At 42.9% G+C, this 25143-nt stretch overlaps 1 protein-coding gene across 1 annotated transcript in view; it reads left to right on the forward strand.

The window, feature by feature from the left end:
* Nucleotides 1–20566, forward strand: part of KIAA1328 (KIAA1328 ortholog) — a 175571-nt gene extending 155005 nt beyond the window's left edge. The window contains exon 11 of the mRNA XM_050329208.1: nucleotides 12644–20566. Within this exon, the coding sequence (XP_050185165.1) occupies nucleotides 12644–12863 (220 nt within the window). The 3' untranslated portion in view covers nucleotides 12864–20566. The remainder of the gene's footprint in view (nucleotides 1–12643) is intronic.
* The last annotated feature ends 4577 nt before the right edge of the window (nucleotides 20567–25143 follow it).

The following is a 25143-nucleotide window of genomic DNA, read 5'->3' on the forward strand; positions in this document are numbered from 1 at the left end:
ATCTCAGTGGCTCCTCTTGAATTATGTATCCTCATCTTTGATGTATGAAATCTCAGCTGATTTAAAGATTACCCCAGAGAGTTCAGCACACCTGGAAATGAACGGAGTGACAGATAGTCCCAACCTTTCCATATTGGAGCGCCAAGTAGGAAGTTTTACAGCAGTTGGATACTGGAATACAATTTTTATTAGTGCATTGTTTTTTCACATATCATCTGCACCCAAGCAATCAACATGTTGGGATGCCAGTGAGCTCAGTTGCAATGTTTGTTCTCAAGCAAATTGGAGGGAGTGGGTTCAGATAAAGAGCTGGTGCATAGGGAGATTATGGGCTGTTCTCTTAGGAGCTGGGCACCAAAGGTTTCTCTAGATAAGGTACCCAAAATTGTGTGTGCCTGTCACTGGGAGGTGAGTAGAACAGAGCAAGTGAATGCAAATCTGGCTGAGAAGCAGTTGCTATCTGATGTCAGGCTTCTGAGCACAGTATGAAGAAAACAGAAGCAACTGAGCATAAGCTACAAATATAATGTCAGCAAGATACAGAATCACAGTGCATATAAACCTTAAGCACGCTAGCCTGTGAAGCATACTTCAGTTTCTTCAGTGGGTGTTGTGGTCGCTCTGCTCCCTGCAGGAATTAGACTTCAGATGAATTGCATCCTATTTGCCTCTCTTATGTTAGCATAGCTGGCATAAAGTTACTGTGTCATTAACAAACTGATACCAATTGAAAGCTGAGAGCAACAAGCAGAGCTCAAGTTTGTAGTGTAGTCTGGCCAGAAAAATGGGCTTTTAGCAAAGCAAAGTATGTCTAGTATCTGTATTTTGACTGTTGCTGTACCTTAAATTCCTCTGGATTTCTACACGGTTTCAACGTGTTAGTAGCTCTTCACCATACTCACTACTTAGTTACTTCTACCCTTTCTCTTTTTCTCCCTGTTCCCACCAAGGAACTGCTAGCACAAGCACAGGGTCTATCACCATGGCCTTGCTTCCAGGGATCAGGAGCTGGGAGATGTTTGCATTTACCTCTGGAGTGTAATTCTGACTGATGGGTTCTTATCAGGTTTGCTAAGTCCATCCATCCAATTGTCTATTTCTGTTTTGAAGACTAAGCAACCATAAAGTTGAAAACTGTGTTGTATTTTTGGAATCTGAAATTTCAGACAATGCACTTATGAATTATTTATGGGGAATGTGTTTTCAGTAATGTGTGGCATAAAATGGAACGAATGCGTATCCATACTTGCCCTGAACTCTCCAAAGTGCATGCTAATAAACAGAATGATAACCTACCATCACTTTTGCCCTGTAAGATTTACAGCGCAAGCACTTTTTTGTGTGGTTTAATTCAAGTCAGTTTGTCAACTTCAAGCTCTAGTGTTTTGTTTTAAAGTACAACTTGGTGAGTGATTTTCTATTACTTAAAGAAATCTAACTGCTTTCCCCCCCCCTATTTCAACCAGAGTTAGTGTCTAAATTTTTCTAGTCGTGTTTGGCATAGAGCCACCCTAAATTATGCTTTAATTCACAATTAGAAGGAAGTGGCAATTGTGCAGAGCAGCAAACGTTTCATTTAAAGTGGCCATTATACAAGATCATGATTCTATGGAATGATTAAGATATTGAAGAACAATTCAGATATTTTCAGGTTTTTGGCCATTTAGAAGTGCTGGGCTTATTTAATTTTTTAAGCCTCCCTGAAACAGCTTTTTCCATAATGACGGTAACATAGGACCCTATATTATCACAACTTGATGTTTACTTGTATCTGAGTTGTCAAATGGCAACTTGTTTTCACTGATATAGCTGACAGGGCAGAGATAATTAAGAAACAGAAGAATCTGAGTGCTAGATTTGCTATTACACACTCCATGCCACAGCAGAAGAAATTAAGCTGACAAGCAGGATAGGAAGAATCATGCAGATCCACAAGAAGAGTTGCTGTTTAGGTACAGCAATTGACTGTAACATATTTTACCGGGATAGAGAGAGAAAAAAACCCAGAAAATAGAATGGTAAAATAAACTATTTCCAAGCATTCACTGAGGCATCTTATTTCCAGGGTGTAGAATCTTGCACCCCTATACACCCCAATACAACAAATGGTAGCAGGCAGGGAAGAAAGCCAACCCCAGTGAAGTGGTGGCAGAACTTCCATTGGCTTCCATAGGGTCATGATTCCACCCCAATATATACTTAAAACCACTGCAGCCTGATCTTGCTCCTCTGCTCAATGAGGTTTTAAATCTTGCACAGCTAGTTGCAGTTCTTGCCACAGTGGTTAGAAAGTCAATGAAAGCTCACAGTTCAGTAACTAAATGACAAGGTAAGAAACTTTGGAATCATAAAATGGTTATAAGTGCTTGACCTAAAACTATGCAGATCTCCCTGTGACTGTACGACTGAAGCAAAAAGTTGATTTATTAGCTGGCAGGCTGGGACTTTGGACTGAGCTTGTGAAAAAGACAGGTTGCTAATCCATGTAAATGGTTATAGACTTTGCAAGCTATGTGTGGTGGGGTTCTTTTCCCCCTAAGCCATGCCTCTTAAAATTATTTTGTACTTACTTAATACCCACAGCATTCTAGGGTATAAGGTAATCCCAACTTTGCTGAAAGCATGCTGGGAAGAAGAGATGAAACATGGAAAAGAAATCAAAACTTAAAAGCAACACCAAGACCAGCAGAGAGGAAGTGCAGAGTTGCACCATGGCTTACATATGCAACCCTTTGTCAGAGGCTTTAGTACATTATAAAAGAAAAAGCACAATTTTTAAGATGATTCATTGAATTAGAGTTTGCTTTGAGGGGAAAGGTGCTTGGGGACAAACTTGTAAGAGGAAAAAATTGAGAAAAAAGGCTGTTAAGGCAGGAGATGTAGGGGGATGAGGTATGGCAGAAAAGATGATGACAGCTTAGTTTTGGCCCAGAACAATAAAGGGTGAAGATCTTACTGAAGATATGCTGTGATGACAGAGTGCTTAAAGGGAATAAAAGCTAAGCGTGCTCTGAAGTGCAAAGTTATTATGTAATATCATAGCAGAATCAGGGCCCCAGGTGCTGTACATATACCGAGGTTCATTTTCTGATCTGAAGAGCTTTCAGACTTGATGAGAGAGAAACGGGTGTGTGGGAGGGGAGAGAAGGACAATACAAACAGAGTGATTGCAGAAGGTGGTTGTTAAACTCCATGGTAGTTCCATGGTTCTGTAATTTCTCTCTTTTATACAAAAACTTCATTCTAAATTATTCTTCTGTCAGTGGCAGATCTGATTTAAAAGGTTTCTTTACTTCCCAGCACTCATGTCTTTGTTCACCCTCCCCTCTCCAGAATTATTACAAGCTCAGTTATGCCAATTCAGCTGCAGCCTGCAGCCATACCTTAAAAGAAATGATCTCTGGTGTTTCTTGTTCTTGGGGTTTATTTATTTATTTATTTATGATTTAGCTACTAAAAACACACAGAGACAAAAACAATGAAGAAGCCCTTTGAATTGTGTTTGGCAGGTTGGTAACAGGCTAGCAGGGTATGAGTGAAAGTCCAGTGAGGAAATAATAGAAAAGGCTGAGTACCAGGAGCAAAGAGGTAGGATAAATAAAGACTGGGAGCATTGAGATGGGAGTGTGGAAAGGTGAGGAGAGCAGGTTGTTGGTCTCTGACCAGCAGGTAAGTGAGAATGGCCTGTTTGTACAGCAAGGAGGAATGAGAGCAGCAGTAACTCTTATTTTGGTAATGACAGACAGCTGGATGCGATCACAGGTGAAGCGAGGGCGAAAGCTGGGGAAGAAAAATATCTTTATCAGCCCTGCCTTAGGGCTCAAGTTTTCCGAGATGCTGTTGCTGGACCTGGTGTCCTTTAGTGCACTGGCTCTGCTTGGTATGCAAAGGGCCAGGGGCAAAGCAGCAGTGCTCAGCCCCTTTCAAAACCAAGTCATCTTTAACTCTTTACTGCTGTTTATCACGCTGGGGAGGGAGGCTTGTCCCTTAACACTGCCAAGCACAACATATTTTGGTTAGCAAAGGTGTGATGCTGTTACTCAATTCTGCTGCCTCTCTCCAAATCCTCCTGTGCAAAGGCTGTAATCTCTGATGCTGTTTTCCACAAGATTTAGTGAGTAACCCCAGAAAACAAGGCATTGAATTCATCAGTGCTGTAGGTCTTGCAGCACACAGTGATGTGTTGATACACTGCTCTGCATCACATACACATAAGAGAGGGACCTGTGGAGCAAGGAAGCAGCAGCAGAAAGGCTGAGTGTGCACAGAGAAGCATTGCGTGAGTGCTGGAGGGAGCTGATCTCCTCTCTGTTTCAGTGTAATCCCTCCAGGGGATATGGTACTTATTTCTGGGTGATTGCTTACTGGAAAAAAAATGTCAAAGATGGAAGGAGAGTGGCAAAATCTGTTGCTATGCTAGAGGTATTGATTTATGAGAGAAGATTAAAATACGTGTGGCTCAGATAAATGTTGACTGAAACTGGAGCAGAACAGAGAAATGTAATATTGTTCAAATACTTAAGGCGTATTTGCACCAAAAAAGAAGACAAATTTCTCAATACCATGCCAGATCTTTAGCCACAACTAATAGGGTGAAGCTAGGAGGAAGAAAATCCGCTTTATTTATCACTACCTGACTATCAGAAACATGTTTTTATTCATGACACATACCTTTTCCTCCTACCAAACTCTGAAGCAAAAATTCATGGAACATTTGTGGCACTTCCCATACTATTCTGTTCTCCTTAATGGCATGTTATATATTTCCCATTGGGCTTTGGCTTATCTATTTTGACTCTGTGCTCTTTTGGAGAGAGGACTGCTCTTACAAGTGGTAGTAGAGTTGGTCCCCTTGATCCTGATCAAGGCCCTTTAGGTTATACTGTGGCCCATAAATAAGTAATAATGGTAATGATAGCATGAGATATATTTAGCTGTGCAATGGCTTCCCAAGGAGAGCAGAGAGAGGCTGATTGTTAGCAACAAATGTGAGGAAGCACACTGTAGGGAACAGTTCTGTCAGCAGGGAGAGGGCTGGATGATCTAATAAGTCTTTTCCTTCTCTAGGTTATGATTCTGTGAATTCTGCCTCGGAGAGCTCTCTAAAAGTCTCTGATACTATAAGCTCTCTGTTACGTGGGTGTGGGTTTTGCAGCACTCCGGGAGGCTCTTGCTGAGGACACTGTATAAATATATTCTGTTTTACGTTGTGTGATATATTTTAAATAAAAGGCTCAGATATTTTTTTAATTGCTTTGAAATATTCTGCAGTCTGATCTTCTTTAAGAATTAAGAAACTTTGAGATGCTCTCGGAAAATGCAGACCCCTTACAGGTGAGAAATACGTCCCCACCTGGAGTTGGTTTAAATACAATGAGGAACTGTTGAATTTGCCTCCTCCTGTATCCCACAGTGAAATACCTGCTCTGAGTCCCAGCCTGTCTGAAAGTAAAATGGGAATCTCAGGCTATCACAATCCCTTTTTTCTGATTCTTGACTTAAATCTTGTTCATTCTTGTGATGTTTTGGCCTCAAGAATTGCCCTTCTTTGTGTCCCTTTTTTTGTGTTTTGGTGTCTTGACATTCAGTACACGGGAATATCCCCCCCAGGTGTATTTTGGTCACTGAAGATGCAGTTCACATGTGAAAGGCAGGGTCCCCTATCTTGACTTGTGGCCTTTCAGGAAATGGCTGCAAAGTCAGCTTCTCTATCGCAGCTTCTCTATCTCTTCTCTTCCTACCAGTTCAGCCTCTAATGTTCATTGACATATTCATCGCAAGTTTCCTGGGCCAAATAGCATGCTGGTTAAAACCTGGATTATATTCATAGAACAGGGAGGGGAGAATAAAGAGTATGAGGTGTCAGCTCTGACCTCTGGATCCTGATCCAGTGAACATTATGCGTTTGGATTTTCACAAGGACTTTGCCAAGGTTCCACACAAAAAGTTGTCAAAGAAATCAACTTTCTGCAGGATTGGAGGACAAGTCTTTCTATGGATTTACTGGCAATTAAATGATAGGAGGCAAAGTGACTTAATGTTCATTTTTCATGATGAGGAAAAGTCAGCAGTAGGGTCCCACAGGAACCCACTGAGCTGATTCTTCACCAGGGAGCTGGAGTAATAAATGAACAGGAAAATCTCCTGGGTGACCTAATAAATTTGTGGGTGATACTAAATTTTTTCACGTGGTCCAATGAGCATGTTCAACAGCAAGAAAATAAAAAAAAAGGCAGTGAATAAAACCATAATTTAGCTAGGAAAGAGTTATCAACATCATGGCTACGTGATACTGAACTCAGAGCAGGTGGTTAGGATTTTGGAGTACAAAGTTTCCTAGAACTTCACAGAACTAGAGGATACACAAATCGTCGTGTACCTACATTTTGATTCTGGTTGGTCCTTTGTTTCTCAAGAAAGATGTAGTGGAGGCTGGGAAAAGTGCCCAGGACAACTAATTTGATCAGCAGGATGAAGCAGCTGTCATTTAAGGAGAGACTAAGAAGCTATGATTTTGGATAGGAAAAGACTGAATGAGAAAATGATCAGGGCTTGCAGGATTGTGAAGGTGATGGGTAAGTTGAAGGTGAACAATTTTTTGCCAGATTCCACCAGGTAAGAGAGACTAGCTGCAGTCAATCCTTAAAAAAGCATTTACAACACTAGTAAGATGCGGTTAAAACAAAAAAACAAATGTTGTCTTTCAATAACAATGAACTTCCTGAGCAGGCTGTCACAGGACATTGTGGAAGCTGCAGGCTGAAGAAGGAATTAGTCAAATTTATGGGCAATGGGTTGGTATATGGATGTTTTTAAGGACAAGCCATGGAGATACATCTAGCATCCCTTATGCAGTAACTGTGGATGCAAGAATAAAGATGTCAGAGAGTGGTTAGGACTGTTTAATTTGGGTCGAGTTCTTCCCTTTGCCCATAGAGCTTGGGTTAACTTGGGCATGGGTGATCGATCATCACAGCTGTTTCTTCCAGATAACCTGAGGTTGTATCTCTAGTGTGGTGTCTTCAGGTTTCAGGTAGTTTTGACTGCTGAGGCCACTTCTTATCTGCATCTGTTATTCCTCTGCATTTATTTGCCCTGTTTGTTTCAGTCAAACAGGGGATTCGATATTTGCTCTATCATAACAATAAACTGTTTAATTTTCTGTAAAATGGGCCTGTTCCCTACCCCTTGAATGTGTTTTTAGCTGTATTTAGCATTTGTAAAGTGCTCAGGGGCAGGCAGTGTTTTATGAATACAAAATAGTGTTAGGCTTTGTACTTAGGCACAATACTGTACCGTAATTCAGAGGCAATTCATGTAACATTAGTAAATCACTTTGAACTTTATGTTGAAAATATAAGCAGTAGTATAAAAATAAACCTTTTTATTTCCTCTGGTATATACAGTTAAATAAAGTAAGCCTATACAGCTACTAATCTCCAAAGCCGTATTGCCAGTATGCTTTGTTGAAATGCCATCACCTTGCAAAAGACATTCCATGTGTTTTGTACACATTTATGGTCGAAGAATAAATTTTCAGAGACTGTAAATGAAAAGATATCTCTGAATATAGTGATCAAGTAATATCTGACACTTCTTGTTTAAAGAAATATACATATATCTTACTGCCAGAGTATTTATGACTCTAATAAGTTTAGTTATCTTGCCTCATGGGGAAATTCCTGCTCCTCCAAATATCAAACTTGTTGAGGTTGTGCTGGTTTTTTTTCAGGAAGGAACAAATAATATTATTAGTTAAATGGGACTGCACAATATGAAAATACATTAGTGTAGTTTAAAAATTGGACATTGTGTAAGAATTATAATATATTTTACTAGCAGTGGGAAATAGAAAAACATTAAAAATTCAGTGGTGTATCCCAGATGTCTAAATAAATACACAGGCATCATTGTTCAGCCCATTGAGGCAAGGATGCTCAGTGGTTCCCTTCGAGAGCACAGTTCTTTCTAATATCCTGCACAGTTATGAGTTCTGTGCATCACTCTTGCATAATTTGACCATTTTTTAGGTACTGTACACTGTGGGACTCTCTGAGCTCTGATTGCCCCATAGGTTTTATTAGAAAGAATACCAAGTGGTTTCAGGTGATTTCTCAGCAACCATCCTGGGAAATAAGTGTTCTTATGGTTCCCAGAGCATCAGCCATATTCGTGTGTTTGTCACAGAAATGTGAGAGTCTTCCTTCCCTTTTGATTTGGAAACACAGGACAAAGCAAGATGCACCTGTAGATGTTCAGAGAGCTGTACTCCTGCTGCACAGGCAGTGAAAGAAAAATGCTGTGGAATGAAGGATTTGGCTTTGTGCCATCTTGTGTTTATTTTTGTACTGTTTTCCTTTTTAAAGTGTGAATGTTTAATGATCTGTTCTGAATCATAATGGTTTATGATGTTTCCTGTTACCTTAGTGGTAGACTACAAAACTCCCTTACATTAAGAATTTGCAAACTCCACTAGATACTTATTTAATTAAGAGCTGGCACTGAAAGTTTCTAATAAAATTTCCACAGGGGCTTTAGGGCCTGAGGAGCCAAATTTCCAGCATGTGTTAGTAGTGCAGAGGAGATTAAGGGAATCCTGTCTCAGCACTGTGCAATGCCTGACCAGGATGGAATTAGCCACCCATGTCACAGTTCTGCACTGACCCAGCTCTACCAGCTTGATCCCAGTGGTCCAAACCTCTCAGATAGTTTGGTCATCTCTGTGCTGCTTTCTGAGCTGTGTTTGGAGTTTTATGTTCTACAGTAAAAGCAAAGGTGAAATGTCTTCATTGGAAGAGAGCTTCAAATTTACCTTGGTCTCTTCTCTCTACTCTCATCTCTGTCCTCTTGCATGTGGCCCTGCCTGCCTCCTGCTTTGTACACTAATTCTTTGTGTTCCCTCTCCCGATGGCTTTTGGAGACTTTATGATGATTACTTTCACCAAACTTTGTCTGTCTAAGTAGTTAGAGTTCTAATCCAAACTCGTAGACCTTACAAATTTTCCTCTCCCATGATGAAACATGCAGACTTTCAAGCTCATGAAAGTTAGATGAAACAGTATACATGGGGGAAGTGGCAAAACCAGACCAGACTTAGAAAAAAGATAATTTTCCAGTCTGTTGCGGAGATGCTCTTTCCAGTACACTGGCAAATGTACCAAAAAGGTGAGAACAGACTGAATTATCACCATCCTTAAAGGGACAGTTGGCCATGTAATTTTCCTTCTGTTGAGAGGGCAAAACCCATCAAAGCAAATGAGTGTAAGAATCTAGCACTGATGGGACATTTTTTTGCTTGGTTCAACATCTAGAAGTGAGGAATTTCTGTATGTGGCTTAATGTACAATGCTGGTACTTCTGCAGAACTTTTGGGAATTTTTTCTCCTTGGGAAGGATGAACAATACAATGGGACCCTTGGCTGTTCGTTTGCATTAAAAGAGCATCCATAAGCCAAGTTTGCCAGATCAGTTTCCCTGTCTGAAGTGTTCTGATTCCTGAGTGCCTGATTCTGCAGCTTTGACTTCACTGAAGCCATTAAGTGTTGCATTAATAATAATAATAACCACGAAGCCTGTTTTTACTTATGCATTTATTCAAGTCATGCAAAGAATACATACCCTGCTTTTTTAGAGAAAGTTTCATTACAGGGTTTGAGCATTCTGACTGTGTCTCTTAAATATTAGGATCCAAAAAAAAGGTGAAAAAATTGTCTTTGCAAGTTTCAAACCATTCTAGGTCTACTTTGTTGCCTCCAGCCAGATGCTGTCTGATGTTGCCTAGACAAACCAGGGCAAACCATTATCCTGGGATTAAACACTAAATACCTGCAAGGAGCATTCTCTTTATCAGATAGCGCTCTGTTAGCAGAGTTCATTCACTTTATTGCATATATAACTGTGGTGTCAAATAGACTGATTTACAACACCTGGTCTTTTAAATAATCTTTGCTATTTGCCGCACTTGTAATCTGCCAAATCATTTAGCCTTCCTGATAGCAGAAATGCTGTAAAACTTAGATAAACCTGCAGAAGAAATGAACTCGGAGGTACTGCTGAAATCTAGGGCCTGCACGTTTGCTATAAATGCTATAAATGGTTTGGTTTCCCCCTGCCTAATCTGTGATTGAATGTGGCTGCTGGAGAAATTGAAATTTTATGATAGCACTACCGTCAGAGGAGATAAGCATTTGTATGCTAGACTAGATTAATCTAAAAAGAAGTTTTAGGTGTGGCTAATGAAACCAGTGTATGTGTTAACTGGGTTTCTTTGGGGGTTCAAAGCATATGTCTGTATCTATACAGACTCTAGTCCAAAACTTTGTGTAAAAAGTCTCATATATCTATGTGCTAGTTCTCACTATCAGTGCAGCTTATTCCATTTTACGTTGGAGATATCTTTAAGGAGCTTCGCTTTTTAAAGGGTATTTCTGAATCCTAATACAAACTACAGACCCCTCTGAAATGGTCTTGTTTGACTACCCAAAACTCCATGTCCTTCTGAACTTTTTGGCGGGGGTAACTGAAAGACGTTTGCTTAGGCTTAGCCGCTTACAAGATCCATTTGAAAGAAAAGCTGGTGGGTTTGTTTTGTTGTTGTTTCTTTGGTTTTTTGTTGTTGGTTGGTTGGTTAGCTGGTTGGTGTTTTTTTTTGTTTGAGTTACTAATTTTTTGCAATTATGAGTGATGTAAACAGACAGGTAATAGAAAGACACATAGCTTTAAATGTTAAAAAAAAGAAATTTGCAAATTGGCTTTTTGACATGCAAGCTAGTACATTTGAAGGAAAAAAAACCAATCTGTAGTCAAACAGAGGAGAGAGCCCTGTGAAGGAGTAATGTCAAGCTGGTCTGTGTTAGAAATAATGATGACCATCAGACTAGAAGAAACAATAAGAATTGAAGGAAATAAAAGCATTTATGGAGTAACTTCAGTGGTCACCATTAACACCAGTATTGAACCATGAGTACCACTGTTAACTCCTTTGAGCCAAGGAAGTAGTTGTGTGTCTCAGACATAACAGCGAGTGACCTTGTCGTGGACAAGCGTTTGTCATCTCGGGCTTTGGAACAGGCTACCCAGGGAGGTGGTGGAGTCACCATCCCTGGTGGCATTCAGGAAATTGCTGCACATGGCACAGAGTGCCGTGGTCTGGTTGCCAGGGCAGTGATCGGTCACAGGTTGGACTCGATGATCTTGGAGGTCTTTTCCAGCCTAAATGATTCTGTGATTCTGTGACAGTTTTCCTGATGATAGATGGGACATAGCACTCACTGGTGGAGATAATGAAGGGTGTTTTGCATGGCATGGCTAGTTTAGGGAAGGAAAACTTCTTACCTCCTGCATGAGGCTGCTGGACAGCACAAGCAGGGGGTCTGCCTTTGGGATGTACTTTGGCCGCTGCTAATCTTTCACATCAGTAAACTGTTGTGAATGTTCTTAAGAATTTTTCATCCCGTCTGAGTTGACAGACCTACCCCAACTGTATTATTTGCTTAGTCTGTCCAGGTTCCTGTTGTCATGAAAGGAAAAACAGAGGATATTCTCAAAGCAGCAAACAGCTTGAGGTGTTTTCTTGTGCTATGAATTAACTCTTTTTGCTTCCAAGAGAAGGACCCTATGGGTGCAATCCACAGCACCAACTTTCAGTTGTTCAATGTTCTCTGAACGATAGTCTTTGAACATGTGAGTTACTTCAGGGTTGGGAACATCAGGCAGGTTAGTGCTAACAACAGGATGGCACAAAGGGGACTTTTGGGTAAAACTCTGGAGTGCTATCTCTTGGATATCACTCTTAGTTATCACTTAGATATCACCAGAGAACAGCCTCCCTGGGGAAGCAGTGGAAATGGTATTGTTTAAGACATTTAAAATTGGACAGGAGGAAATATATTGTAATGATCAATCCTGTGCTGGTATTTAGATCAGGTCTTGTCTCGTGTGAATATTAATAGGAAATCTCTGTCTGAAGTAACTGCCATTATTCAGTGTGCATTAGCAGATAACGCTGGCTTGCAGCCTTCCCCCACATCTGTACTCCCGCTTAAAGGACAGCCTGAGTAATGCTTACACCTTTGCCTTTTCTCTGGATGTCTTTGTATTGCCTTGCTTAGATCCTATTCCTTCAGTGCTTCCACCAGTCAGACTCCATACAGTACACAGAGATTTACAGGAAGCACATGCAGTTTGTGGCAATAGTAATAAAGTCTCCTGCTGTTTTCAAATCCCTGGGAAACTAAATCAAGTGTAGAGGTCTATTAAAAAAAAAAAAAAAAAAGGTGCAGCATGTCGCTTTACCATTACTGTTGTGGGTCTGCTTTTTACCCATTCTGTGTGTTTGGCTGTCATATCTCTGAGGTCTGTGTTCAGTCTCCAGAGTGCGACTACGACATTGCACACCTCAAATGGAAAAGCTGATGAAACAACTTAAAATAACCTGAGCACCCATTGTTTGCTCACCTCTTTTCCACTGCCTCTGTGCTGTCATTGCTGACAGGAGCCCATACAGCAAAATTCATTCTGTGCTGGTGGCCCCCACCAGACAATGCAGGTCTAGTCTGATTTATGGAAGCAGGAAGACTGGATTCAATTCCTGCACGGTGCTGAGATCTTAATAGAGCTCTGTGTTCTTGGTGTGCCTCTGTAGGTACGAAGCCTGTCTTCTGGACCTGGTTGAAGCGATGAGTCCGATATCTGCCCCGGGACACCCCAGCAGAGAATCTCACGACAGGAGCAAAGCGCACACGCCTCGCCGTGCGAGCCGCAGGCTGTCGTCGTCGTCCTGGTACCAGAGCCCTGGCAGCTCCAGGAGCAGAGCAGAGGAGATGGAGGAGAGCCGGCTCCTCGAGGAGATTTTCTTCATTTGACACAACTCGTTGGTCTACAGCCAGTTTTTAAATTATTTGAGTGACAACTGCTTGTTTTCCCTCTTCTAAAACACAGCTAATCATCATCCAGTTTCATTTTGGATTTAGTAATCATGATGCAAGTACATTGTTGGGGTAGGCCAATCAGAAAGCGTTAACTTTTTTTTCTAAACCTTTCGTGTGCCAAGTAATCAATTTAAAATAGAATTTTTTTTAATCTACAACATTTTCTAATAGATTGAAGTCACAGTTTTGCCAGCCTCATATCGGAAGTATATTTCATTATCGATTTTTTGGCTCTAAAGCAGTTTGCAAGAACTGCCTAACATTCAAGAACCAGCATGTTCGAAGTAGATTATTTTCTAATTAAACAAGTCTGTTTAAAACCTGGCATATTATAAAGGTACAAGCACTTTATTACTTTTTCACTGATTTTTATTATCTACTTTTTTTTCAACATTCTGATATTTAACGTGGTGAGTTTTTAGGGGATATATCGTAAGCTCAACTCTACAGTGTCTGATAATGTTAATAGATGATGTTGCAGGTTGATGTACTAGGCACCCGTTTGAATTATATTCCTCTTTAAATCTGTGCTATTTGAGAGAGTTTATGTGCTTGGTAACCTAACCCTGAAATAGCAGAACAGAGTCAGACACTGTAGAGGTCCAAAACCTATTTGATGTACTTTCCAAGATGAAATACATAGTAGTTGTAGTATAAGAGCAGTCTTAAGACATTTTCACTAACTTGCACTATTTTGATCCTGTATCCAGGCTCCTTTGTAAATAAGACAAATCAGTAATTATTTCCACTAGCGGCTCGCAAAGCACATTTTCCTGCCGGCTTTAATTATTCATGCTGTATCTATTTCAGTTTATTTAAATGCACTTCCATCTACTGCATGTACTTGGTTATTTAAAGAAATGTGCCGAATTGGTAAAAATGACTGCAGATTACAGGATTAATGGTCATTTTCTCCACAATGCAGTGTTCATATTTTATTGTAACAGTAGCCACCGGCATGTGTTCCTAGAAATATGAGGCTAAAATACTCATTTTGCACAGTAAAATTGCAGCGAGGGAAAGGTAGAATTGAGCCAGCGCGGGCAAGTTCTAGGCCATTTGCTCCCAAACACCGCTTCCTGGGCCAGTACCGCTATTCAGACGGTCTCTTTAGGCAACCCTGCTTATCTTAATGGCAGGGAGTTGCTGTGCTGATCCTTGGGGTCTGGCTGCTGCCTGCCTCCCTCACGCTGCCTCCTGTGCGATGATCGGTGCTCTGCGAGGAGCTCACAAGGCTCAGGAGCACGACAAGAGCGTTGGTGCAGCTGCCCCTGGCAGCACTGTGCTCTCACGGCAACGAAACAGAAGGAGGATGAAGGGGAAGAAGAAACCTCAGGTTAACTCTGGGCCGCTTCGCTCAGGCCCAGTTCTTAATCACCAGTTAGGTGATCCTGGTTTTGCGCATCCCAGCTGAATTTTAAAAGCTGCTTGGAGGAGTTTAAAGGAGGGAAGCAGCATTGCTGGACCAGAAAATTACTACTGTGGAAAGCCCCTGTGTGGTCTGTCCTGCTTTTAGTTAAGTATTACAGTTCTTTGGAATATGTCCATCTGCTGTTGAGTGTCCTGCTTGTTCTACCCCCTGAGCCTGTGAAGGCTCAGGTTTGTGCTAAGAGCCCCAAAGATGTATTCAGTGCCCTGACCCAGGTATAGCGAATGGGGAAATAAGTTTTCTTATTCTGCTGGCTGAGTAGTCTGCTGCTTGAAGAGGTCAGGAAAAAGGAGGAGAAAGAAGAGAAAAATGCACAAAGACCAGCAGGAAGACTGGGGATAACCATGCAGAAAGGACTGTCACATAGATCTGAGGGTTTGGGGTTTCTTTATGGAGTTTTTTAGTTTTGTTAGTGGGTTTTTTGTTAAGGTTTGGCATTTATAAAGAAACAGTTCTCTGATTTCAGTCCAATTGCTTCTCTTCTCTTTTCCACTTTGACTGAAACTTTAATTGCCTTTTCTAATAAGTGCTAACTGACCTTTCGAAACAGCAAAAAATACATGCCTATTTCTTGAAAGGTGCCTTTGTGTACCCAGTCGAGAACACTATGTGGGAGCATTCTGTTCTTTGGTTCTTTTGCAGATGCCAATGTTTAACTGCTTTACGACTCCTTATGATTCATTTTGTCCATAAGAATTTGTAGTTCTGAAGGTGATTTTTGACTTGAATCTGTATTTTGGTTGTAGCTCTTTTTGAAAGGACGTTGTCAGGTGTGTGGGCTCTATGCTCAAGGTGCTGCCATCAGTCAGAGCTACACGGGAGGCATACCTTCATGAAGCAAAGATTTCTAGAATAAAGATGGTTAAGATGTCTGATGGGTGAAGACCTGTATGCTTTAATTCTCTGTGAGATGTGGACAAAGAAACAAAACCTATTAATTTCATAGACCCTGTGGAAAATCATTTTTTATAATGCTGGCTCTTGCTCTAGTTATCAGCAGTACATTAGGAATAGTGTTTAGCAGTCAGTGCAAGCAAAGATATTTTGCCATGAGGCACTACAAAGTTGAAGTTATTAAAACATTTATAGCCTTAGAAAAAAAAATCAATGATTGTCAAATAGGAAAGGACAAAATCAGTAGTTGGGACTGGGAGGGGAATTGTTTTCCATCTGCTAAAACAGTAGAGGAAATGCAAAAATTAAACTAGCAAAAGCAATCCTTGACAGTGTCCTTTTAAGTTTAAGCTCCTATATTGGGAACTGCTGGCGGGAAGTTAATCCAGCCATGGACTGTTTGTCCAGAGTGTTCCCAGTGAATATTGTCCAGCTACACATCTGGATGTGTTTTACATGAGGCTTTGTGGAGTGACATGACTTTTCCCACCCACGCCTTCAGTTTTTGTCCTTCCTGAGAGGTTTGTACACACAGTTGATGTCTGTTTGTGTAGTTGTTGCTTTTGTGCTCCTTGCACACCATGGACCTGTAGTAATCACGCCTTTCTCATGTCTAGCCTCTCCAGTCTTGCTGTTGAATCCCGCCTTGAGCACATATTTATATATGTATGTGAGGTCTTAATCTAATAAATTACCTGGGAGTTTCATTTATCCTTCCAGACTTTTATTTGGCTTATCTTGTTGTTTTTGTCCAGCTCAGACATCAGTACTGCCATTGAAAATGTGTTCCGCTTTCCACATCATCACATCATGTATGTTGTGAGTCTCCAAATTGCTAAGATACATGAGGAGCTCATTTTAAGCCTCCTCTTCCTCTCCAGGACACAAGTCTTGCTGTGAGAAGGAGCAAGACCTCCTCTGGCGCAAGAAGTAGGGGAGAGGTCTCAAAATACAAAAGAGAAGAGATTGGAAGAGCCAGCACCATGCTTCGGGACAAAAAGGAGGAATTAAAGAGTGAGGAAGAAAGGATGGAGGTAAAGGCAAGAAAGGACAAATATGCAAGGCAGAGAACTGTACCAGAGGATGACTAAAGGTGTAGGTGACTTGGAGGTGAGCCAGAGGGTAGGGACGTGTTGTTAAGCTACAGTAAAGAGATAAAGGAGAATTGTGTGTTTATGTCTTGGAGTGAGAAATGTCTTCAAGCACAGGTTCCCTTACAGCTTTATGACTCCAGACCCCTTTTCCAGATCATATTCCTGCATTTGGGGTGCTACTGTCCAAGGGATACTTGGCAAATGAGGGAAAGAAGGAAATCACCTTGACCTAACTTAATTGCTCCCCTCTAGAGAAGCTGGACAGGGAGGCCAGAGCACAGGGAGGACCGTAGTGCAGAACCCATGTATAACCCAGGGCATGGACTGAATTAATTGCTAGCAATGTATGGTGACTTAAGATGACAGAAGAATGTGAGACTGGATGTAGCAAGAATCTGAATAAGGGAGAAATAAACAAAATTTGCAGTGATCCAATGATCTGAGCAGGTTTGGTGTTAAAGAAGAAGAGGAAAGGGCTCAGCTGCACTTCAGAGAAATTGAGCCTGAGATATCCCTTGAAAGTGCCCGTGAGCCTGGGGTTAAACTCTACAAGTTGCAGCAGAGATTTTCTGAAATATGACCTCCAGGCTGTATTTGAATTTGCACCATCTGTGGGGGAGAGAGCACAGCCTGGTTAGTTAGAAACCTCCTTTTTCACTGTTACTAAATTTATGAAATTGTGTGCTAATTAGTGTATGATTTATAAATTTACATAACTACATGCTACATAAGACAACACAGAATATTGAATGAGGTGATTTAAACCAGCAGAAGCAGTGAAGTCTGCTCTGACTGGGTGGCTTTCCTCTGGAAAGTGCCTCTTGTGATCCATATCTGCCCCACTCCCTGCATCACTTGAAGGCTTGTCTGCTCACAATGACAATAAATGTTTTACAATGTTGTGACTCCATGTAGATGAGAGACAACTACCCTGAGCATCTGTGGCATGGCTGTGCAGCAGAGCTTTCATGGTGATCCTTGGTGTTTGGAAGCAGAATTCAGCTAAAAAAGAGCAAGAAACTGTCCTGGTCAGTTTTGGTGCTTGATGACTCCACAGTTCACAGGGGGTGGAACAGCACCCCAACTGCAGCACGGGGATGGGAATGTGGGGCAATTGGCTTTGTTTCCCGGCTCTGGGGTAACCACTTTTCCTCCCTCTGCATCAGATTCTCTTGGTGAAGTGATCTCAGAGGGGCTGTGACTTATATTAGTGCCCATAGCAGAACATGCTGGATGTATCCACCAACAATTCGTCTGTCAACTGCAATCTGTAAGAGCAGAAGCATATGGGCCAGTCATTCCCATGGAACAGAAGCTGAAGCTCTCAGACTTTATGTATTTTGAGGCATGAAGGGGTCATTTCAGGCACTGGGGAGCTAAACTGGAGAAACTCAGATGTCACTGACTGGTGAAGCCCTAACATATGTGAGGTGAGAGATGCACAGATGGTCCCAGCAGACAAACTAACCCATGAGCTGCAGTGAGAGCCATAAATTCTTAGTTTCCTTAATTTGGGAGTCATCCTGAGTACGTGAAAAATGACTTTTCACTCATGGCATTCAGTAACTAGTCTTGGAGTGTAAGTTCATTCTTTCTGGTCTCCTCTCTGCAGACAAGAGGAGAGTGAAAAGCTGGAAAAAGTCATCTTTCCTGGTTGCTTACTGGCAATTACCTTAAAACCTTGAAGCATGGATTTGATTAAAGCAGTTATCCAAACACAGAGTGTTGAGTATCGTGAGCATTAAGGACAGCGTGGGAACTCTCTTCTGCTAGACCTGATAAGGAAGGAAAGGACAAGATGAATTCACAGGCACAAAAGCTGGTTCTTTCTCGAGTTAGGGTTGACTGCGAAGAAGTTAAATTCAAATTTTAAAATCGCCCTGTTAAAATCTTCCAGCATTTGATTATTCTTGCTACAACAAAACTGCCCTATTTTGAGGCTGGGGTTATCTACCTTGAATTTCCAGCCTGCTGGACTTTGTTGTGCCTTTGGAAGCAGGATTGCAAAGTTCCCATGTTGTCAGACAGTACCCTAAAGGCAGTGATAAACTCCTGGTCCAGCCTTCTGTTTGCCGAGATGGCATCCTTTATGGCTTGTCCCCTAATGTCTGCTTTCCAGCCCCTGGGTGATTTGGGGGGCCTGTTTCTGAACTTTCTCTATTATTTAAGCTTCTTGAAGGGTTTGCACTAGAGCAGAATGCCGAGTTTCAGGTGCTGTTGATGTGAAATGGTGACAGCGTGGCCTCATTCTGCACAACATTTCCATTTTGGCACTTTCAGGAGCCTTTTTTGGAGGTGTTGGGCTCAGTACCTGGTCTGGTTGCACTTCAGATCACGGCCCTATTTCTTGAAGCAGAAATTCTGTAAGTGAAACCAAGAGACCCTGCTAAATTTAGAAGAGTTGAGGACGAAGGAATCATGTGAAGTAGAAATACCAGGCAGAAAGAAAAACATTGTAGGATTCAATTTGGGATGGAGCATGCATGAACGTGTAGGTGCAGCACCTGTGAACTCAGACACCTTGAAAACAGTCTGACAGACACATGGTTGATGGGGTGGGGCAGACCCAGACAACACAAACTCTTAGAAGGGGACAAGTGAACAAAGCACGAGGCAGAAAAAAAAAGACGAGAAGACTTTTGAGCTGCAGGTGAGAAGGCGATGACATCTCTGAATTGCAGAGTAAATGGCTCCTTGTCAGTGGAGCTGGTGCCCCTCTATTTGAACTAGTGCCTTTAGCACAGGGATCTCATTACCAGAGAGTTTACTGGCAGATTGGAGAGATTTCAGTGAGGAGTAATAAAAATGATCAGGGACTGCTAGAATTGACATAATGAGGAAACAAGATGAGAAGAGTCAGATATTTATAGCTTGGGTGAGAGAGACAATTAAAAGGTGGGGTGGGAGATGGACTGGGTGACCTGAAAGCCTTGTCTGTTTCTAATAACTCCTTGTTGTCTGCTATACGGAGGATTTGAATTTACCAAGGCTGTCAATCTGCCTCTTAACAGCCCTAACTTCCCATGTTGATAAGCTCAGGTGGGTGTACTCTGGCTGTATTGGCAATGTCAGAATGTCACTGGTACTGTCCTCTGTTTAAAACAGTAGTCATCAGCCATGTTGTGGGGAAAAAATGACATGATGACAAGTAAAGGGAAAAAAATTAGACCTTCATAAAATCAAAAGCCATAGAAGACCTTGCTGAGAGCAGGGCTGATTGGGAAGGGCTCTCTGGCTGTTCAGCTGATGATGCTGAGCTTTTCCTGCTGCCCACAGGGTGGCCTGTGCAGTAGGAAGGTCCCTGAGGAGGGAGCAAATGGGAGCATTTTTCTCTGTGAGCTGGCACCCAGCTGTGCACACAGCTGAGCAAAACCTCTGCTCTCCAGGACACACAGATGTGCACAGGCTGTTGTCCCCAACAGCTGCTGAGCTCCCCTGACAGCTCTCGGAGCAAGTTCTGTGCCAGACAGAAACCTGCCAGTCCCACTGACGGCTGCAGCCGCCTGTGGGGTTTTGCTTCCCTTCCTGCTGCCCCAGTGCAGTGGCACCCAGCCCTGAGGGACAGGCAGCCACAGATATTCCTGCACCTCGGCCAGGGCCAGTGTTCAAGCAGATTTTTAGAGCCTTAGGTTTGCTCTGGACTTGAGAGACTGCAGCAGAGCTGGAGGCAGCCGAGCTGGAGACATCCCAGTTCCTGGCTTGCAGTCAAATTAAAACACAGCTACCGAAAGCAACAGGGCTGTGTTTGTTTGAGGCACTTTGGGGAAATATCAGAGCGGTGCTTGTTGAGTCTGGTGGTGGAGTAGCCGCTCTGTTTTAATGATACCTGTGTGCAAAGGCCACAGCTGCTGTCATCCTTTTCACATTAGTCTGACTTTCACAGAACAGACATAGCCTAGGGTGGTGGAAGGGAGAGAAAGGTGACCAAAAAAAAAAAACATCCATTCCATCCATTTTTTCACTACTTTTTCGGTCCTTCTGAGCTGCAATACCAGTCTCTGGCTGAGCAATAGTAATCTTATCCAGCGTACTGTTGATTTAAGCCTCTTGGATTTATATAACTTTGGAAATGGTAAACTATATTAATTTGCTGTGTTTTCAAGGGAAAGTTATTTATTGAGAGACATTTTTAACTCAAGTGCCAGGAGCCTTAAATCATTATAATAAATTCGTGCTATTCAGGGTTTCTTACATTGTAATAAATTTGTTTTAAACATGAATGAGGAGATCCATGATTTCTTTAATATACTGTTCTGTATTTCCTTTCAAAATGACACAGCTCACTATATCAAGTGGGAGAATAATAGTGAGAGATTTACAGCACTTAAGAATAACACAGCCTGGAAATGTGACATGTGAACTAACGTGGGGCAGGGGGCTGGAAGGTGCAGGGAGACCCCCAGCTCTCCTGGTGGCACTGCTGAGAGTTAAACAGCAACAACGGGTCAAGATGAGTGAGTGAAACCAAGAACTGGGTGGGAAGCTCCCTGCAGGGTGGGGACCACAAAAGGGGCTTGTCTTTGCTTCCATTTGAATGTGCAGCCATCCCTCAAAACACCTGAAAGGTGACAAGGACCATCTGCAGTGACCTGGGAGGGTGACCCAAATCAGAGCAGCACTTGAACCAAAGCTTTGCTTCCCAGCCTGGGGTTTTCCTCCTGTTCCTGACCTCGGAAACCTGCCACAGCTTTTTCCCAGGGAGCTTGTCTGCCCTGGCTGTGATGGTGGTGGGGAGCAGACCCCTCAGCGGTGGCCACTGGCCCTGAAGTGCCACGAGGAGGCATCAGGTGAGCACTCAGATAAATTTTGGTCTCTGTTCTTAATCCTTGACCCCCCATTAAACCCCTGCTGACCCTCCTGCTCAGCATTACACACATGGAGGACTGTGAACACACACCGTAAAACTTGGGGCTGGCTTTACACCAACTCCTCCCAGCTTCACAGGGGCCCTGTGGGCTGGCACAGGGACAGGCTGGGTGGTGTCACAGCCGGGATCTGAGGCAAATCCACCTTGGCAGAGCAGTTGTGGCTTTCTTGGGAAGCAAAGCTCGCTGCCCCATGGAACATCTGCTGAACACCTGTGCCACAGCCCACTTCCAGAGTGCTGCAGGAACGAGGTCTTACGTTTGTGGTGATCTTAGGATCGGGTTTGAGTGGGGCAAAGCATCATGGTGCCCAAAATGCCAAAGGCCAGTTGGTTTCCTGCTGTGTAACGAGAATGGTTACCCCACAGGAGACACTAAAGTCTTCCAGCTCCCCAAGGCACAGCTTTGCTGTATTGAAGAGAGGAGCCGTCCTACCATAATGTGAAAATCAGGTGCTCTGGATGCCTGTGCATGGAGAGAAGAGCATTTCCCTGGCTATAAAGGGTTAATGAGTCTTTGGTGGGTGTGGCAGTAGCAGAGGGTAGTTAAATGCTGCTAGTTTTCTCCGGAAAGGGGGTGGCTGTGCTGCTGCTTCTCCTCCTGGGTGCTGGTGAGATGTAGGACAATCAGGACTTCAGCTGCCCAGGGAGGGTGCTGGTAGACCACTGAGGATGCCTGTGGGCTGCTGGCTTCGTGAGGCCGGACCGCTCAGGAAAGGGGAGGAGAGGACAAGAGAGGGCCTCTCGTGCTCACAGAAGTGATGGCAGGACCTCATCTGTCAGCACAGAAAAATGTCTGGCCAATAAACTTGCCAAACGTCCCTAATAAAGGGCTGGATGTGTTATCATGTAGAATGGTTTTATAGGGGACAGCCATAAAACGTGCACATTGCCCTTTAAAATGCCAGGACGAGGATTGATTCCAGCAGGGTGGAGGGAGAGGAGGAGGGGAAATGAGGCTAATTGGAAAAGGGGGATAAATCCAGGGGCTCGTTTCTCTGCCTTGGGTCCCCAGGGTGTCAAGGAGCAGTAACAAAGTGGGATTCACTGCCTTACGGGCTGTGCCTGAAGCTGGGCTGCTCTGCTCTGCCCTCCCCACCCTGTGCAGTGCTGAGTTTTCTTTCTGGCATTTGTTCCTGCTGCAGGACTCTTGCACTTGATATCCAGCCCAGGAAAATGCTGTGGAGATACCTCCATCAGCCTCTTTGCTGGTTCCTCCTCGTTCGTGTTTCTCCTTTTAATCCCAGGGGTCCAACACCCATTTTCTCCCCCTCTCCAGTTCCAGGAGCTGTGTCCTGCCTGCCCAGCAGTCCCATCACCAGCTTGTGTCTCCTGCCTGATGACTTCAACTGCCCTGTGTGTGTAAATCCACCACTGCTGAGAGATTAACCACAGAGGTTTGGGCAGCAATTTTGTGTCCCCTGTTCCATGGACAGGGGACAACCCATCCCCCCCATCAGGGGATGCAGGTGGCTGTGTGTGCTTTGAGCTCCGCTTGGATAAACAGGAGAGAGGAAGCTGGAGGGAGGCCCAGGGTGTGTTTAGTAGCAATCAATAAATATATTGTACTCCAGCTCACTTTTAATGCTGCAGAAAACAGGCAGTGATTTCACTTAATAAATGTAGACAGTCTTGTGGAGCTACAAGACCATCTATCCTGCTGGACAGTTTCTGCACCACAGGACTGCACGTGATCCAGCTCCCAGTGTTATCCACAGCTGAGGCTCACCAGCTGCCGTGGGCAGAGGGGCAGCCTCTGGTTTTTCATTTTCTTATTTGAATTTCCCTGAACAGAGACACTGGGAAGCCCTTGGTGTCTCATGCCACCCCCCCCGGAGATCTGACAGAGAGAGAAATAAAAAAAAGAGTCTTCTCAAAGTCTGAAGGCCTTGTGGATTTGGCCATGGGGTGGGAGGTGGGCAGGTACTGGAGAGATGGAAAAAGAAAGAGCCAGGAAAAGCCAGATTTTTGTTGGCAAGGACTGTTTCAAAAAAGTTTCTCAGTGTGGATTTGTTGGTACGTTCCAGATCTCACTTGTCTGCCCACTCTGTGCATGTGGTGCTGCTGAATTTCAAATTTGCAGTGTCCCTGGCAGCCCCCATCGGAGCTGGAGGTGGCACCTGTGGGAGTGAGGTGGTGCAGGCAGAGCACCTGGGCTCTTTGGCTCTGAAAATGCTATTTGGCCACCCAGGGTGACTGACAGAGGTTTTGAGTTCTCTCAACTGAATGGTGCTCAGGTCCAGGTCTTTCAGTCTTGTTTCACAGCTGTGAAGTTCAGAACAATGTCCAGGCTCCTGAGGTCTGGATTTGCTTCTTTGCTCCCTTTTGGCCCAGGTCCATCTCTACTGCACTCACCACAGTGAAATTTTCATTGAACACAGTTTTAGTTCTGGATTTGTAATTAAATTTAAGGGCTGGTAAATTTTGCTATGAACATTTTTCTGGCTCCCCTCCTAAGCATTTGGTCTGTTCAAATAGTACTTAGTGTTCTGCAGATGCTGTTGGATGTTATACTGCCAAACACAAGCATGAAAAATGTGTGATTTGGAAAAATACTAATACATTTGAGGTCTTGTTTTTGCTTTTATGATCACACTTCAAAGCTTTTTGCAATGTTTGTTACAGTTATAAACTTATGTGACATGTGGGAATATTGTTCTACCACTTGACTCCAAAAGCTGTGACCTTCATCATCAAGTTTATGATCAAACCATGGACATGGCATCACTGCCCATAATTGCTTTCTGAATTAAAATATTTCCCCCAATCTCCAATAATAAGGAAAATGAAATCTTCTGGTAGGGTTTAGTAGCTCACCCTGAAAGAGTTTCATCTCATAGTAAACATTAGGCCACGTAGTGATTTCTGGGCACCTCTCTGCTTTGAGACCCATGGGAGAATTAACTCAAATTCATTTTTAAACGGAATTAATTAAACTGCATCAGGACTCTGTTTCAACACTGAGAATTAAGATAAGTTGAAGTAAGACCCCTTTAATTAATCAAAAGAGGTGAGAGACCTCTTTGACATCAAATGTAAGTGCCCGAGGAGCTGCTGGTGTGATGTGACCAGTCCTTTTTGCATATGTTTAATTCAGACTGAATGACCTAGTGTAGACAAGCCCTGGAATGTTCAGACTGGGTGTGATCATAGTGAAAATATCTGCCTTCCCAGCTGTTTTGCGAGGGCACAGGTGGTATGTAAGAAGCAGGTTGCTCTATAAAATGCGACAATCGGTCATGGTCTTTTCAGAGTCCAGTAACACCACGGAGCTTTCACAGGTTTAGCAACAGACATAGTCCTTAAAAAAAAACCATAATTGCCAGTCTTTCATCAAGGATGGGAACATTTCAGCAAAGAAGGTAAACTAGAGATAAGAGCTCCAAAACATTTGCTACCTGGCTGAGTTTTGTCCCATATCACTTTGATTGGGGGACTCTTATTTGTTGATTTATGGGGGTGGAGGTTAAAGTTTAATCGGCTTTTGTGTACATTGGGAAAAGTTTGCTTTTGGGTAAAGACTCAGAATCATTTAGCTAATTAGATACCAAGGTGATGCGTGCACTGTGTACATTTCTGACAGTTTCTTATTCTTATCTCTGCCATCAGTAACTTGGCTGTGAAGTCTGATGTCTGAAACCCTGCCAAGATTTCTGAATGGAGTCACTGGTGAGGGGTTTCTTCAGCTTTCAGTTCCCTTTTCAGAATATAAGAAGTTTTCTGTTTACTTTTATCTTTTTCTTTCCCTCCTTTCTGTTTCCTTCCAGCTGGGGATCTGACACGTGATTGACTCGCAGCACCTTGGAGACGCTCTGTAAAATATCCACGGACACTTCTGTTTAAGAGGAGAACTGGCCAACTGGCCAGCATTAGGGTGTTCTACAGCAGAGGTGTTCAGGGTGTAGTGAGAGTAGGGGAAGCTCATGAAACTGA

Source organism: Myiozetetes cayanensis, unplaced genomic scaffold, assembly GCF_022539395.1.
Source record: "Myiozetetes cayanensis isolate MyiCay16 unplaced genomic scaffold, myiCay2020 scf4, whole genome shotgun sequence".
Classification (NCBI taxonomy): domain Eukaryota; kingdom Metazoa; phylum Chordata; class Aves; order Passeriformes; family Tyrannidae; genus Myiozetetes; species Myiozetetes cayanensis.